General features: G+C 43.4%; 1 protein-coding gene across 2 annotated transcripts in view; it reads right to left on the bottom strand.

The window, feature by feature from the left end:
• The window catches only part of TBC1D4 (TBC1 domain family member 4), a 99,423-nt gene extending 85,514 nt beyond the window's left edge, over window positions 1-13,909 (bottom strand). For both annotated transcript variants that reach the window (XM_058045653.1, XM_058045654.1), the window contains exon 1: window positions 13,392-13,909. In XM_058045653.1, the coding sequence (XP_057901636.1) occupies window positions 13,392-13,874 (483 nt within the window). In that variant the 5' untranslated portion in view covers window positions 13,875-13,909. The remainder of the gene's footprint in view (window positions 1-13,391) is intronic.
• Between the last annotated feature and the right edge of the window lie 2,541 nt (window positions 13,910-16,450).

Raw genomic sequence — 16,450 nt, 5'->3', positions numbered from 1 at the left:
AGTTTTGCTTGTAAAAAAGCAGCTGGGAGGCAAAGGAAATATTAAGGAAGGTAGAAGCCCTCTTTATTTTACAATTAATTAAGTAATCTGTCAAAACAATCTACCAATGGACATGATGTTCAGAGATAAACTGAATATAAATTTTTGAGAGGATTAATTTTACATAGCTGCATACTCTGAGGCTCATATTAAACACATTCAAACCTCACTAGATAGACACGACCATCCGCACAGGACCTACAGTAGCAGCCTGGTACTGCATTAAGAAGCAGAGAAGTAATAGTCAGGAGACTTTCAAGGACAGATATTAACTCCATAATTTGATATATGAACCCTATCTACATTAATAGTACAAGAGAATGTGTTCTCCCCTACTATTATCAGTGGATTGACAGAGAAGAATAAATTAGAAATTGATAATTATGTCAATGTAATAAATATGTTTGCACATTTGAAAACCTGAGGCACTAGAAAATGCTGTTGAACCAATTAAATGTTCCAGAGATTAAAACATGCTTATCTGGAGTGTACTTTTCACAGCAGTTTTTACCAGGTTCAAGTTTACTTTGCTCTTAAGCAGGCAATCCACCAGCTGTAGCAGCAGCCATGAAATAACAAACATCCTTCAGCAGCAATTTGTCTCTCTACCAGCTATAAATGACTCAGCTGCTCATATTAGGCCCCAGGAGTTATTTTGCTAATATTACAGATTTCTACCATACAGCACACCATCCCTTCCCTCTGCAGTACAGGCTGAGGTTTTTTATCTGTTTGAGGTTTTTTTTGTTACTCATACCTTCCTTCTGAAACAGAATACATTTGTGTCGGTCACTGAGGAGACCAGCTTTCACCTCCCACCAGCCACTGGCAGTACAACTTAAAAATAAATTTGTGCCAGGTCATGTGTTTTAATAAAAGGGTATGAAGGTGAAACTGAGCTTCAAATGCAAAGGAACTTTGAGCAAGTAAAAACATTAGAACAGCTCTATTAAAATTGAAATTAACACCATGCATTATTACTTTCACATTTTTGTTCAAGTTTTCTATTCAATAAACAGCTGCTACCAGAACTTACACTTAAAAAAACCTGTTAATATCAATTAAAAAAAAAACAAAAAGCTACTCTTGGTGATACTTCTAAAATGTGGAACTTGAAAGAAGAAATATGAATAGGAATAAAGTTAAAACTTTTATACTCCTGATAGCTGTATCTGAAATGCGCAGCTTCTGGCAGCAAGCAATCAAAAGAATGAATGACTGCTTTTTTTACTTTCAAGTTTTAACTTGAGGCAAGCAGCTTGTGGGAAGCAGCAGGGTTAAAGGGATTATTATCTGTTTTCCCCTTTGGTCAGAATCATGACTCTTCATGATTCAGAGTACTGCATGCAGTACCAACAACTCCTTCAAGACCCAAAGATTATAATCCTGGACTGGGACAATTTAAAGGAGATGAGAGAATCAGAGGAGCAAGAGATATGACATAAGAAAATAATAAGCAATAACCTTCTACATACATAGAGTAAGAAGACTGGAAAAGCCCAAAAATTTGAAAAGTAATGCATCTGTTGGCAATCACGAAGGGATCTGTGTTCTTCACTGTTCTGTGGGCAGCTCTGATTTCTGTACCAGATTCCCCATTACCTTCATGTGGGGTTCCCAATCCTACCTACACTGTGACCACTCACAGGTGTCAACTAGAGAAAACACCCCTTCAGGAAGCGTGCTTCCCTGGAAGAACACTTTGGGTGCATACCACAAAGCTATGCAAACTTCTACTGGCACGTAGAGTTGGTGTTTTCTTAGATCTCTGCAATGTTCCAAATGACAATAGCAACCCATGCTGAAACTGAATTAGAAACCTATCACATCCTTACTCACCTGTTTATTCAATTGAGCTGAAAGATATTTTGACATTTTAATAGGAACAGTACAGGCAGAAACAAAAAAAACATCCAGAGTATTACTTTTATGACACAGTAATAGTAAGAGACTGCTATATTTGTTAGTAGAATGACACTTAAAGCAGTAACAGAGTAGTGAAGTAGCATGATCTTCTAGCAGCTAGTGATCCTGCAGGAAAACCCTGCAATCCAGACAATGATTTGTGTGCCTTGGATCCTATTTCAGAGCAGGGCCCTCTAGACAGTCTTAAGTTGTTCACTGAACAGTCCCCTGAAACCAACCCAAAGCAATTAAACAGGGATGAAAGCATGAAGCAGACCCTGCATAGTTTCATGCAGGGCTCCTGTGGGTGCATAACCACAGCCCTTCCAGGAGCAGTGATCCATCACAATTCACGCACACCCTGTGCCATGGCTGGGGAGCCCACGTGGCAGCAGTATGCAGGAGTGAATTAACTGGCCTGTGTAAAAGGACACTGTTAACCCTACTCTTTATTTCTAACAGACTAGCCCAGGACAGGGCTGGGTGCTGTGCTTCCACAAGGACAGCAACAACCTGTGGCACTCCACAGAATATTCTGAGCTCTCCACAGGGCTGTGGTAAGAATTTTAAAGTCCGCAAAACGAGTGTCAAAGCTAGTGGAACTCTGTCAGTTTTTCAGGTGATGGTAAACTAGGTCTAGAAAGTCTGACAGTAGGATTGCAAAACACAACAGCAGGACCAAACAGCTAAAAGAATCTCCACTATTAGAGGCAGGATTGGCAAACAGTGAAAAAGGACTGCAACATTTCATTTTGATACTTCAAGTTTAGCATAATAGGAAAGCTTGTGATAATCCAGATAATAATGTGAGTCTTGCAGATTTGTTACTCGATGGGTAATGAACAGCAGCATGTACATATAAATCCCTGCCTTGCTGAGGTTGACATTTCTAGAAGTAACATCCTAAAGCACCCAGTCTGTTGTGCTGGAGGAATACAAGAATTAATTATCTTCTCAAAATCTAATCTTTTTATGGTGGTCATGTGAGAACTCAGAGCAGAAGCATATCAAATATCTTATCAAATCTCAAAAATTTAAACTCAGATAAGAAATAAAATGGCACCAAAGCTAAGCTCCTGGTCAGCTTACTACTGATGGTATTGTTAAAAATGGAGTTTAACCTCTAATTTTCACTAAACATGAAGTTCCCTTTACAAACTTCCATACAACTACAACCAGCAAGGCTACAATTTTAAGTAAAACAGATGAAATGCAGAACAGTGAGCAATCACACAGAAACAAAACACTTGGTTACGTAAAGAAACACAAAAATCGAGCAAACCTAGCAGTCTGTGCTGACCTCTATGTTCCTCTACACTCCCAACTGTAATGCTGTATATTTTACGGACAACATACACATTGAACAAAGCAAAACAAAATTCCCTAAAAAACTCCACACCATTTATACAGATTGATAGCTCTCTGTACGTATTTTTTAATTTATTTTTCTTAGTATCACCTTTTGTGGTGATTTCAGCAGACAGAAGGTCACTATGGAAGAAACCTATTCATTTTGTAAACTTCACACTACCCCACTAAACTGCAGATATTATTTTTAGTTCTCCCTAGCATTAAGCAGAGAGGGAATCCAAGGCACAGTGCCAGGATGTAAACCCACTCCTTCTCAGCTGGCTTTAATCATGTTGCCTTGCTCCTACTCGGCTCCCATGTTTAGGTCAGCAAATTTTCTCAAGGGTAAATCTGAATATATGCACACATATGCCATGGATAATCTGGGTGTGTTTCTCCATGAATAATTTAAAGAGAAGTATGGCGTGTTACTCCTACGGAAAGGCTCACTTGATTTTCTTTTGGCAAGGTTCACCCAAAAAACTGCTGCGGAAGAAAAGCCAACATCTTGTGTCTATTTATAATGTAGTTGGTTTACAAAAAAAAGTGTATCCTCTTTGCAAGTTATTTTTCATACTGCTAAAGTTTGCAGTCATGCTGCACAGAAAATTGCGGCCCTCAGTGAGTACAACCACAAAGTCAGGCCAGAAGTGTTGAAGTGTTGTCTACAAAAGGAATACATGTTTTAAATTGTTCTCTATTAAAAAAAAAATAAAAAGTCTTGTACAAAAACTTAAACCAAATTTTACAGAAAGAGCAGTATTTTTCACAGAAAGCTCTCTTATCAGTCATTATGGGATTTGCACATCAGAGCAGCATTTCAGGATCTTAAATTATGTTTTGGTTTTTCATTTTTGTAGAGCACACTTACAGTAAATTGTTTGGCAATTTTTGACCTAACTGCTTAATTGCCACAGAAGTACCATGACCCTGAGGGCAGTCTGGTATTTGTTTTCATTGCCAAGTACAGCAGCAGGTCATACACACAATCTCTTCCCGTTCTAATTTGCACACAAGCAGGAATGAGTTTTTTCACCTCAGACTACCAAAGCTGTAATTTTGCACGCTGTGACAGAGCTGGGCAGGCAGCAATTGCAGACCTTTGCATTTGTATGGCACCTGAAGGTCAAACATCAGCTTTCAGCACGGGCTTTAGCTGGAGTTGGTGTGATGCTTCATTTCTGCCCTTCAGCCAAGCAGCAAGCAAGCAACTGGTTTCTCCCTGGCAAATACAGCACTGTTAAATATACATTAGCCTACTCTATTTTTATTTAGAAATCTTACCGTAACTTGAGATGGAGTTGTTAGGAATAATCAAGCCAAAGCCAGAAACAAACCATGAACAGGCACATAAAAATATGCTTCAACAAGTTAGCACTGCACGTCCTGGTCTTTCACTGCTCTGTTACTGAGTGTTTACTCTATTTCAGAAATACTTAAAAACCCACAGACCACTGACTATTCCCAAAGTTCCTGGGACATTGCAGCTTTTTGCCCTTTTTCTGAATTAACATAACAGGAAATCCATATCTGTGTCACACAATACATGAAATATATTTAACATCAGCATTCTAAAAAAATAAATATTTATTTATCTTGCTAGGAAAAACAAAATCATGAACAGTCTGGAAGGCAGTCACTGCTGTGCCCTGGAGGATAATATTCTGACTTCCCTCAACATGTTTTTCAATGCATCAAGGATCTCTAAACAGCGCTGTGCAGATCTACATATTCCTGCCAAGAAGAGTAATGAAACAAAACATAACCCCAGTCACTTTAACAGAGCAAGCTCTTTAAGGTTTATCAACATACAAAAATGAACTTCATGACTGAAATATACCTTTAAAGTCAGTTGCAATGGAAGAGGGAAAACCACAGAGCTAGGGATGGTAGAGCTGGAAAAAAGCCACACTTCTATGGTATTGGTTTTATCTTATCCAACAGCTTCTACAAGTCTTTCACAGTGGCTTTGAACAACACTCTCTTTCATGTTTGCATTTTGAATTTATTTAATCCTTCACAAAAGTGCCACATGTCTAATACTGTGTAATCCTACCTATCTTCAGCAGTTCCAGACATACAGAAGAAAATTCTCACCACATTACCCCCCCCAAATTTCTAGAAAATATTATTTTATAAAGCCTATCTAATTTCAAATACATAAAATTATTTATAAAAGGAAAGTTATGGATTCCATGAGAAAGCAACCAGATCTGCACAGAAAAAAAGAAAACGTACTACTACAAGTAGCTTATAAAGTCAGAAAATGTGGCTGAATAGATACAATTCCTCCAAAGCATCAAGCAGTGTTTCTGAATAGCATTAGGAGTCCAATAAAAATTTAACAATGAAAAAAAAGTGTTTCTTTTTTGCAGTGGTTCAACTGAAGTATTTTGCCACTCTTAAAACAATCCAAACTGAAAGGATTTGTAACACAACTACATAATTGTAAGCTCATGACATCTTTTTGAGGCTCTGAACAGAAAATTTAAGACATGTCATACATGTATTTACTATATGCCTTCAACCTTATCTATTCATGCTGCGACAGCCTTTGAGGTACATGTTGAAAGTTTTTGTTCAGTTCACTCAACTAAAACCACACAAAAGGGCATAAAAACCACGTTTATGCACTGCAGCTGAAGCCAAGACACAAAGCTTGATCTTGGGAAGGTAAAATGATACCTAATAGTCTTGCTGGTGCCAAGCTTTTCCTTTTTCTTCCTCCAGAAAGAGTCTGCTAAGGGAGCAGTGGAAATCCTGGCAGCATCACCCTCTCCAGAAGAGGACCAAGTAATTAACTTCTCACTCTGAGTCCTAATTCCCTGCAGCAGGGAGAGGGGGCGGGGGGCTAAGCAGCCCATTTCTCCTAAGAGGAATGGCTTTAAGCAGGCTTTGCCTCTAACAGCAAGGCACAGTTGCTGCTCATTTCAAGCAGGGTGGCTGCTACAGAGAGGCAGAGGCAAGGAAGGGAGGGAGACTTGAGACAACCACAGGCTTTGCACTGGTAGAGAGTGACTGCATTCAGAATAAAAATTAACTGGATTTTTCAAGATACATAATTAACTTTTATAAAATATAAAACTTAAGACTCTAATTAATTGGCTGCAATGAGCCCCTTCAGTCAAATGTGTGTGGTTTTGTTGCTTGTGTGGGTTTTTATGCTCTTCTCTCTGAAGTCTTAAATACACTATCATAACTAAACCCATCCAGCACAAACACATTTACCTTTGACCAATGCCAAGGGGAAGACTGAAATAACAGAGTAATTTCAGACCTACAGGACCATCAAGAATATTTATTTGCTTATCTCACTGATCTACAAGATGTCACCTGATTAATACACTTGAAAAGGAGTAAAAAACCTCAACATGTTCATGGATGAAAACAGGCACATCCAAAACTTATGCGTGTTCTCTGGTACTCAAAACAAATCCCAAAATAGGAAGTCACATAGTTCCTGCATCCCTGGTGTAACCACTCCAACATTTTTATCCTGCCCTGTGACATTCAGTATTGTCTTTTTATACTTTGACCTCTCCAGGGACAATACAGTTGTTTGTCAAATGATCATATGCTGTCTTGCATTGGTGATGCTCTATTTTGGAACCCATGTAACTGCATGTGGTCTTGATGTATGTATTTGTCAGAATGAAAGGTGGCAGACACTGTATTACAGGTGACAGAGAACGGGAAAGCGCAGAGCCTATTTCTGAACTTAATCACTTCACTTTGCTGCCTTAAATTTGGTTTTCAGCAGCCCTGGAAACACCACATTAGTTAATGACCTCTGCAAGTAGATTTTCACCCTTGAAGGTCTTGTAGGTCTTTTTATCTCCTTGTGGTCTCTAAAGGTGCCTCAGAACAGCACATAATACAAGTGGAAGATGGCACGGTTTGCATACGTGACAAAAGCCACATTGGAAATAAACTCCTCCTTGTCCCTGCTCTTGAAATGGTATCTGAAACCACAAAGGAAACAAAACCAGGTGGCAGAGGACAGCTGGTACCACAAGGGGACCATGCCAATGCTGCTGAAAATCTGCATGACCTACAGAGCAGACAGCAATCTCTGAACTGGTCCCAATTCACTGCGGTATTTATTCACCACTTTACCTCAGAGAAACTCAAGATGTTCAGGGAGCTCCAAGTGGGCAAGATCCATGGAAGAGATCCAAGGAACAGTGAGCTGTGCGCATCAAATGCTGTACCAAACCTTAGCAAAGAGCAGAGATTGATAGGCATCAGGAACACCACTATTTCATAACAGCTGTTCAGAAATTAAATCTCCTCTAGAATTCACTTTTATAAACAACCACCTTCAAGCATCTTGGTCAGAGATTTCCATCACCTCTAAAAATCCGACTCTCCTTAGTGCGACGACACACACATGCTAGCTAAATCTTTTTAAAGTCAGATTTTTATTTAATTGCTTTCAAAAGAAACTGCCTCTACATTGACAGACAGGACAAAAAACCCCAAAAAAACAACCTAGAGACAAATAATCAGAAGAGAAGCCTTGATTTGGTATTCTTAGATACACACAATCTCCTTTCTTAAAGACAGCCCTATCATCTGGTCACTGTTTATCTACAGCCACTCTCAGTGAAATCATAATTTCATGTATTTTATTTGGCCTTTTTGAAAATATATTGCTTCAACTACAAGACATTGCTTCTACTCCACAAATAACAGGTGGTTTTCATGAACTGCAAAAGGAAAAAGGAATTAATTCTTTCTACTAACAGGACAGACAAGGGTACTTAAAACCATTATCTTTCCTCTCCTAAACATTGGCCAGGAATAAAAAGGCTACACATCACCATTTAGAAACACTCAATAATTTTATTATTTATTCTGTTTGAGACATAGGAAAAAAATATTATGGGCAGGATGTTCAAAACCAAAATTTAAAGATAACTTTACAATCCTCAAATTAAAAGTACTCTCATTTTCAGAAAAAAAAATGCCAAATCTATTAAGAAAATCAAAAATGAAATCTTAAGCTCTCAGCTTTCAGTTTCTAAAAAGGGAGTGCAAGACTTTTCATCTGAGGCTGTATAGCCCATGCATGCTAGAGATAATAAGGCTGCTCACCAAACAATTCTGCATTCATTGCAAGCCCTTAACATCCATGCTTTGTTCTGAGTCATTGCTTTTCAGTTTCTCAACCCATGAATGAAATTCTGACCCACACGAACTTAGAAAACGTTCATTTTTTTGGCCCCTCCAAGACTTGTTTTCTTGGTAAAAACTGAGACAACATATCTTTCTCATGGAAAATCCTTCCTCTGCAACCAAATTGTGCTATCAACCAAACGTGAGCTCTCTCATTTGCTACAGAATCCTTCAAAACCTAGAGCGTATCTATTTTGTCAGGTCTGTTATACCTACTCAAAACACATCTTTATCAGACAACTCAACCGGTGCAATACCTTAATATGAATTTCAACAATGCTGTATGTATGTACTTCCTACACCTTGACTTCATTGCCATTAAGCTCATGCTCCTATATCACATACTAATCAAAGGACAACAGAAATATGCATCTAAACTTGACAAACTTAGTTCTTCAAACATTTCTTACTTACATTCTTCAGTAAGAAACTTTATGTAACATGATATTCATACAGCATAAAAGCCTCCTTTGACTAGACTTTGTACTGATGTCTTGCTTTTCCAGAACAATTGTCTTACATCCTTGCTTTACTGAAACACATTATTCAACAGAAAAGAAACACATTCTTGGAACAGACAAGTGGGCTGTCTCTGGGTCTTGTCTCTAAGTTTCCATCTCTCCAGTTTTTATCACAGCTTTACACTGTCACCAAAAGGCTCCATTACTTCTGCTTCACCTTGAGAAAGCCTAGACCCTTAACACAGCTATAGATTATACCCATAAGAAATAAATTCAACTGAGGTCTGGCCACCTGAACATCTTTTTTCCACAGCCAGCTTGGATTACTTTTGAAACCTTATAATAGTACATTTTCATCATGCTTTTAAGTTTAAGAAGAGAAAACCAAAACGCATGAAATGAGTTCTTAACTGGAGGAAACAACTATTTTCACTAATAAGAATCAAGTAAAGTACAATTTGATTTAGGATGCAGTTCAGGTTAAAAAAAAAATCCTCTCATACAGGCTTATTCATGTTTCAAGCAGGAAACACACAATCTAGATCAGCATGATAATAACAAAAAAAAAAAAACCTGCAGAAAGAGATCATACCACAAACCTCTCCCCCAGAGAACAGGGAACTCAAGGCAATTGTTGAACTGCATTGATTGTTCCACACAATTAAAATCTGGTTTATAGAACACAATCAGTATTTAATGATAAAAATGTGTTAAAGTTGAGCTTAAAAATACTAATTAAACAGCCTTTTCTCAGTGGCTGCAAGAAGAGTATGCCTGCCATATTTATAAATTCTAACTTTTGGGTTAAAAAAATCATCTGTTCCCAGGATTGTAAAAAAAATCTGTCAAATATAAAATGAGACAATGCCGTCATTTGATGTCTACATACAGTCTGTGCATACTTGATAATTCTCATATGACAGCAACACAAAATAACAAATCTCTGGCTGCTACTCAGAAAGTACCAGGCAACACTAAATGGACAACTACCCTTATCCACTTCTGCTGGTTACTGCTGTGGACAGTTACAAGAAGCAGCAAACACTGTAGTAAGCTCCGAGGGAGAAAAAAAAGGGCAAACATTTCTGTTTCCATCTCCATCAGTCAGATGGCTTCAGATGCCTCCCTTTGTAATTAAACAGCAAAGGAAAGAGACACATACCCACAGAAAATCTATCTCAGCATTCACTGTAATGCCAACATGCTCTGGGTTTGACAATCTGCCAAAGTACTACTCCAGAACAAGGGTCACCCCACTGGCTCCTACTTTTCAGCTCTGCCTAGAATTTTCAGGCTTTCAAATAAAATATGAAGGTGTTTCATTCTGCTAGCTCACTCTCATTTTTCTCCAGTCACAGCAAATGATATTAAAAGATGTTATCTTCCCACCTGGTGTCATCAGAGCACATATTACATTGGCTTTTCACTGGCCATCTGGTAAAGAAATTTGCAGAGAATGGCAAGAGGCAGTGCTTTTTTTCTATGAATACCAGCCCTTTTTGTGATCATAGGGATTGCATGTGCAGCCTAAACCTTGTGCAGTACAGCTGGTGGACAAAGCTACAGGCTTGAAGCCAAAACTTTCACTCTCAGTACATTGTTTTTTGAATTATCATGGTAGCACTAGTTCCTCAAAAGCCAATCATTAACGTCTCACTTTTATAACTAACATCCACTTATGGCCAGCTGTCTTCTAACTCAGAGACCCCAAGACATCTCCTGTATCTTTCCTTCATTCCAGAGCTACTTAGCATGCTGCTGAACTTAATACTGCCAAAGTGGACAATACCATGGCATTGCCCTGGCAAACCTGAAGTCAGCATAACTTCCACAGAATCATAGAATGGTTTGGCTTGGAAGGGATCTTACAGACCACCTAATTCCACCCCCACTGCCAGGGAACACCTTCCACTAGACCAGGTTGCTCAAAGCCCTAACCAACCTTGAACAATTCCAGGGATGGAGTATCAACAATTTCTCTGGAAATTACCTTCTCTAGAACTTCTGGAAAGGCTATCTGACCCTTCCCCTTCTTAGCCACTCACTGATACCGGGTGCCTCCAACCCACCTGCCTTGATGTAAACAGTCATTAGGGTTGCAAATGAGGGAAGCAGTTTGGAAATACTCCAGACAAGGTAAGGGAAAAGCAAGCTTAACACCAGTCAATTCCCAGATCCTGTTTGCTGTATGGCTGCACAAACAGTTGTGCTGCCACGAGGACAAAGCTGAGAGGAAGAAACAAGGGGTTGAGGCTTGAAGAGGACAGGATCATTTTTCTCAGTAGCAGTGCCAACTTAGGCTGGCTGAAAGTCACTACAGCCGAAGATGGAAAATGAGATTGTCTGAAAAATACTCTCTAAGTTAATACACAACACAAGGTTCATATAACCACTATGAAACAGAAGTGCATAAAGATCTTGAAAGCATGCAAGGACAGCATCAATTCTATAACAAACAATTAAGAGCTTAGAAGGAAGACTTTTAGAGCTAGCAACGTGCTGCTTGACTTCACCCACTCAGGATTAAGCTTTAGCACAGACCAACAGCTAGATACCTGCACAGGCTTAGCCAACCAAGCCTGGGCAAAGTGATAACAAAACTCAGGGTGGGGGGCAGGAAGGTGGGCATAAGAATCCACCTTTTCCTTTTGGTACATTAATAAAACCTGACTGTTAATCAGGCACTTGTGAATCACATTGCTAGCTCTGCATTTACAACCCTCACTGTAGTTCAAAATCATGTGCTGAGTAATGCTCCTGGGAAGGATATATTCTTTATTAATGATAACAAAGTTTAAAAAAATCTTAACAAGTATAACTAAAAATTGAACAAGACACGTTCACACTAACAACTTCTTTCAATAGGAAGACTTTACCTACAGTATCAGTTTGATTTAATTCAATGCACATAAGGGCACTTTCCTCATGAGGAAAGAAAGCCATATGGATAGAGCTGTAGTCAGAAACAGCCTTCAAAATGTAAATTTATGTAGTACATTGCACATTCACTGGAGTACTAGGGATTCACTATCTTAAAGTAAAATTGTTTTACAAACTCATGGTACCAGTAAAGACCTACCCCAGAAATAAATCTGATTCAGCATCTTCTGCCAACAGCATGAACCTTAGTTTGCCTCAGTCCATACTGCCAAACTCCTAAAAGGACATTTGGGCTCCTCCCCGGCCAGAAAATTATCCCCTCCACGCTCTTGCTGTGTGCTCTCCTGGCAGAGTAGAACCCACAGCAGTTGCCAACAAGTTAAGCACAGTTACCTCCATTGGGATACTGCCTGTCCTAATCCTGTCCTTAAGCCACAGCTATGAATGCAATCTAAATGCCTCCATGCTCTCTCTGGAAGTGTGCTGCCTCAAATAAAAGGGTTAATATACTGAGAAATTTTCAGTAGTCTTCTTAATATTTCCCACCCTCCCCATTTAAGAAAACCCAAACAAACAAAGAAACCCTAGGAGCTGTTCAGTACATGCAGTAAGTCAGCTAACTTCCAACTGCAAGAGTTCTTCCCCCAGTTTGTGAAAGCTGAGGAGAAGGTATTCTGACTTACTCAACCAAAGGACTGTTATCAAAAGGCCATTTTCTTGTTGTCATCTTGCTAAAATGATTATCCAACCGACTTGTCCACCCACTATTGCTCACATATGCTAAATCAGAAAGAAGTCTGCTGCACATTTGATGTGTTAGCCAAAGCCGGCTAGATAGTCAGGAAAACACAATCTTACTGTTAGGTCTTTTTTTCCAGTTGGCACTTTATCAAAAATGTCCCCACCCAAACCTAGCCTTGTTTGTAGCACTACTGCATATGCCTGAGCACGGCCAGGTGTCCTTAGCGTGACCCGTGAGCACGACAGGACCCGCTGGTCACGAACGATCGCTTCTGTGCCACGGGGGTCTGAGGAAAAGCACCATCCTCCACTATTCCATTCCCGCCCGGCACTGACAGCACCGCTGGGACGCTCTAACACAAATCCTGATCGTGGAGCAAACCGTGCCCTTGGCACTGAGCTGCTGCAGGATGCGAGGCCTCCCGGTGGAGGATGGCCCGGGAAGAAAGGGGCCCCATGTCGCCGGGCACTGCGTTCCGCAGAGGCTGATACCCCGGCCTGCCAGGGGCTGGCAATGCACCTCATGGCCAGGCAGGGCTCTGTGTCCCCACCACCCTCCCTTTCCGCGGAAGCCAAGGGCGCTGCAGCCGCCTGAGCTGGAGGGGCACACCGGGACGAGCCCGGCGGGCACGGCCGGCCCCGGGAGGGCTGCCCCGCGCCCCGAGTGGGCGTGCGGAGGCTGCGGTCCCGCAGCGCCCCGCAGGCAGCACCCTGCCCCGCCCGGGCACACCGGCCCCTCCACGGCTGCGGAGCGCCTGGGGTCCCGTCCGGCGAAGTGAGGACAGGAGCCAAGCGGGGAGATCCCGGGGAGCGCCCCCGCCCGCTACCCCCACTCGCCTGGTTGGGGTCGGTGGCCCGGAAGACGTGGCAGGCCATGGGGGAGTCAGGGTTGTCGGGCTGCGCCTTGATCAGGTAGGCGAAGTAGGTGAGGTCGTGGCTGTTGTGGATGAAGCGGGCGATGTGCTGCGCCTTGTGCTCGAAGATGAAGACGGCGGGCGCGGGGCTGGCGGGGCGGCCGGGGCCGGCGGCGGCGGAGCCGGGGCCGGCGGGCACGCAGCGCAGTGTGGGCGAGCCCAGCAGCAGCAGCACCTCGCGGGCCGGCACCCCGCTGCCCGGGGCGCCGCACGCCTCCTGTCGCTGGCCGCGGCGGCGGATCTCGGCCACCAGCCACGGCAGCATGGGCAGCGTGGTCCGCCTATCCAGGCACGACGAGCCCACGTACCACAACCTGAAGCGCTTCTCCCCCGGCGGCGCCGGCTGCGGCTCGGGCTCGGGCTCCAGGGGGTGGGAGAGCGGCTCGCCCTCCCCTCGCTTCTCCATGGCGGGTGTCGGGCACAGGACGCGGGGCTCCGCTGCCGCTTTCCCCGGCGCCAGGTGCAGCCAGCGGGGCCTGCGCTCGGCCGGGGCCGCCGCTAAACGCGCATCCCGCCGGGCACGTCCCCGCCGCCGCGCCGCCTCCTGCCTGCCCGCGCGGGGTCAGCCCGCGGGGCGGGGAAGGACGGCCGAGACACCCCACTCCTCCTCCTCAACGCCCCGGGGCGGAGCGGCGGGGCTACGCCCCGAGCGGGCTCCGAGACCTGGCCACCCCCGGCTCAGGGGCGGGACGGCCCCGCCAAGCCGGGCCCCAAAGGAAAACACACCGTGCGCTCCGCTCCCGGTTCTGCCCAGTGCTGCCGGCCTCCCTGCTGCCGCGGACGCTGGGCTCTGCCTGCGGCTCGCAGCGTGGCTGGCCGTGAAGGGAGAGGCAGGAGGAGGAGATCCGCACGGGGAGGAAGGTCGCCGAACGGCGGAGAGGAGGAGGTGGGGAGGCTGCCGGGCCCGCCTCCCCGCCCCGTTCGCAGAAGCTCCCGAGCGCTGTCTGAGTTGGTTTTGATTCAGACGAGTCAGGAGTCGCTGGGGAGAAGGGTCTCGGCAAGGAGCGGAGTCCCGGGGCACCTCCTGCCTGCGGCAGCTTCGCTCCCACAGCCTCCTGTGCCCCGGCTGGTTCTCCCCTGTGAGGAGAAGCAGCCGCGCCGTGGCCGTGCCTACGGCAGCCTCCCACCGCGTACTGCTGAGTCAAGAGTTTCATTACGGCTGATTTTAACTCTCTTTTTTTTTTCCCCTAAGCTTGTTTCCTCCTTGAGCTTTTAATCGGGGGGGGGGGGGGGGGGGGGGTTTCCTCGTCGCTATCGCGATAACATCTCTTGTCAACGACAAATCCGCCACATGCTGTAGATGTTAGTAACTAGCCTCCTCCAGCTGAGAAAGTAGCTGGACAAGGCTTTGCCAGCCGTACAGCATCCGTATCCTTTCGGTAATTGCCAATTGTAGCGACTGTCCCCCTGTTCCAATCTGTAGCAGCAGCGGGGGTAACTCCCAGTACACGTTGTTATGGCCACCGTTTTAACCCTGCCTACAAATAAAAAAAATCTGTAGCTTGAGCTGAAGAGCTGCTCTGTGTAATTTGAGACTGCATGATTATTTGTGCAGAGAAGGGTCATGTAGCGCTCAGGTCACAGCCCACAGTAGTCTGAACTGACAAAAACTGTCGCATTTGCAGTATTTTCATACTATTACAAACCACTCTGCTCATTTCCTGAGCAAACAATTTTGCTCTTTTTTTTTTTTTTCAGTTTACCCTTCTAGTTTATGTATTCTGGTTTATCGGTTGTAAATTTTAATTTAATATTGTTGTTTGGTAAGACCTCAAATATATATTTTCTCATGGCATCCTACAACCCTTAAGGGACATCCTACAATGTCCCTTAAGGGTTGTAGGATGCCATGAGAGGAGGTAATGCAAAAAGTCTTCTGCAGGCTGAATATGTTCATATGAATATGAAGCATCTTTAATATGTACTGCAGTGGTACAAGTCAAAGCCAGACTGGACTTGCTTTCCCAAACTGACTGTTTTCATACTTGATCATCTGAACTACATTGTCGTGCAGTAGATTTTACAACCAGGGTAATTAGACGTATGATGGCCAAACTTTGTGGATCACAAACCTAAAAAATTTCTTCTCCCTTACTCCGCAGTTAGTATTAATCCTTTGGCTGGGAATGGTATTTAAGATTTTGTGCAACAGCATTGCAGAATGACAATTTGTGAGCCTCTCACCAGCGCACCTGGAAGAAGAGCTATTTGCTTTCTGGCAGTGCTGGCACGGGTTTAATGCTGCAGTGAGCTGCTCCTTTTCTGCCAGTTCAGTTCTGTGAGCCGCCTGTAATTGAAGTGACAGCGCTCGTAGAGAGAGCGCGGCTGGCACAAAGGGAGCGGGAATGACGGCTCGGGGTGAAGGGAGCAGCGAGGCTGCTCGCCCCTTCGGGCTGCGCTTGGCTAGATCATTCATCTAGAGCGTGAAGCTGCAGCTCAGTCACTTGAGCACAAACACCGATTTAACCTACCTGGGAAGTGAACTGAACACTGAGCTTGCCCTAGAACAGCGGCAGAACCCCCTCATACATCCTTCTGCAATTGCTTCAGATGGGATAACCATTAAATGACTCCAATGAAGCAGCCTAAGGGGGAGGCTGCAACATACTGAATAGCTGCAGTAACACCAGCACCATCTCTGGGACTACTAGATCCCTTCTGGTTTATGTTTGTATGTGAACTACCAAAACCAGTTTGTGGATAGCCACCTAGGCTTTTAGGTGCTATGGCAATAAATAAATAATAATCAGGAAACTTGGAGACAATCATGTAAACACCTTAAAATAGCAAAAAAAAATCTTTTAAGCTATTACAGGTGCCTTGATGTTCTCGCATCATACAAATGGAACAAGAAATCTTCCCTTGAAGATGTTACAGAGATGTATTTTCAGCTGATAAGGATGCAGTTCAATTACTGCAAATTATCAGGTAGAAATGAAATTCAAAAATGTGAAAAATTAATGTGAAGCTCTGCAATTGTCA

The sequence above is a fragment of the Melospiza georgiana genome, chromosome 2 (assembly GCF_028018845.1).
Source record: "Melospiza georgiana isolate bMelGeo1 chromosome 2, bMelGeo1.pri, whole genome shotgun sequence".
In the NCBI taxonomy this organism is placed as follows: Eukaryota; Metazoa; Chordata; class Aves; order Passeriformes; family Passerellidae; genus Melospiza; species Melospiza georgiana.
The sequence above is the reverse complement of the archived record's forward strand: the minus strand, read 5'-3'. Positions and strand labels throughout refer to the sequence as shown.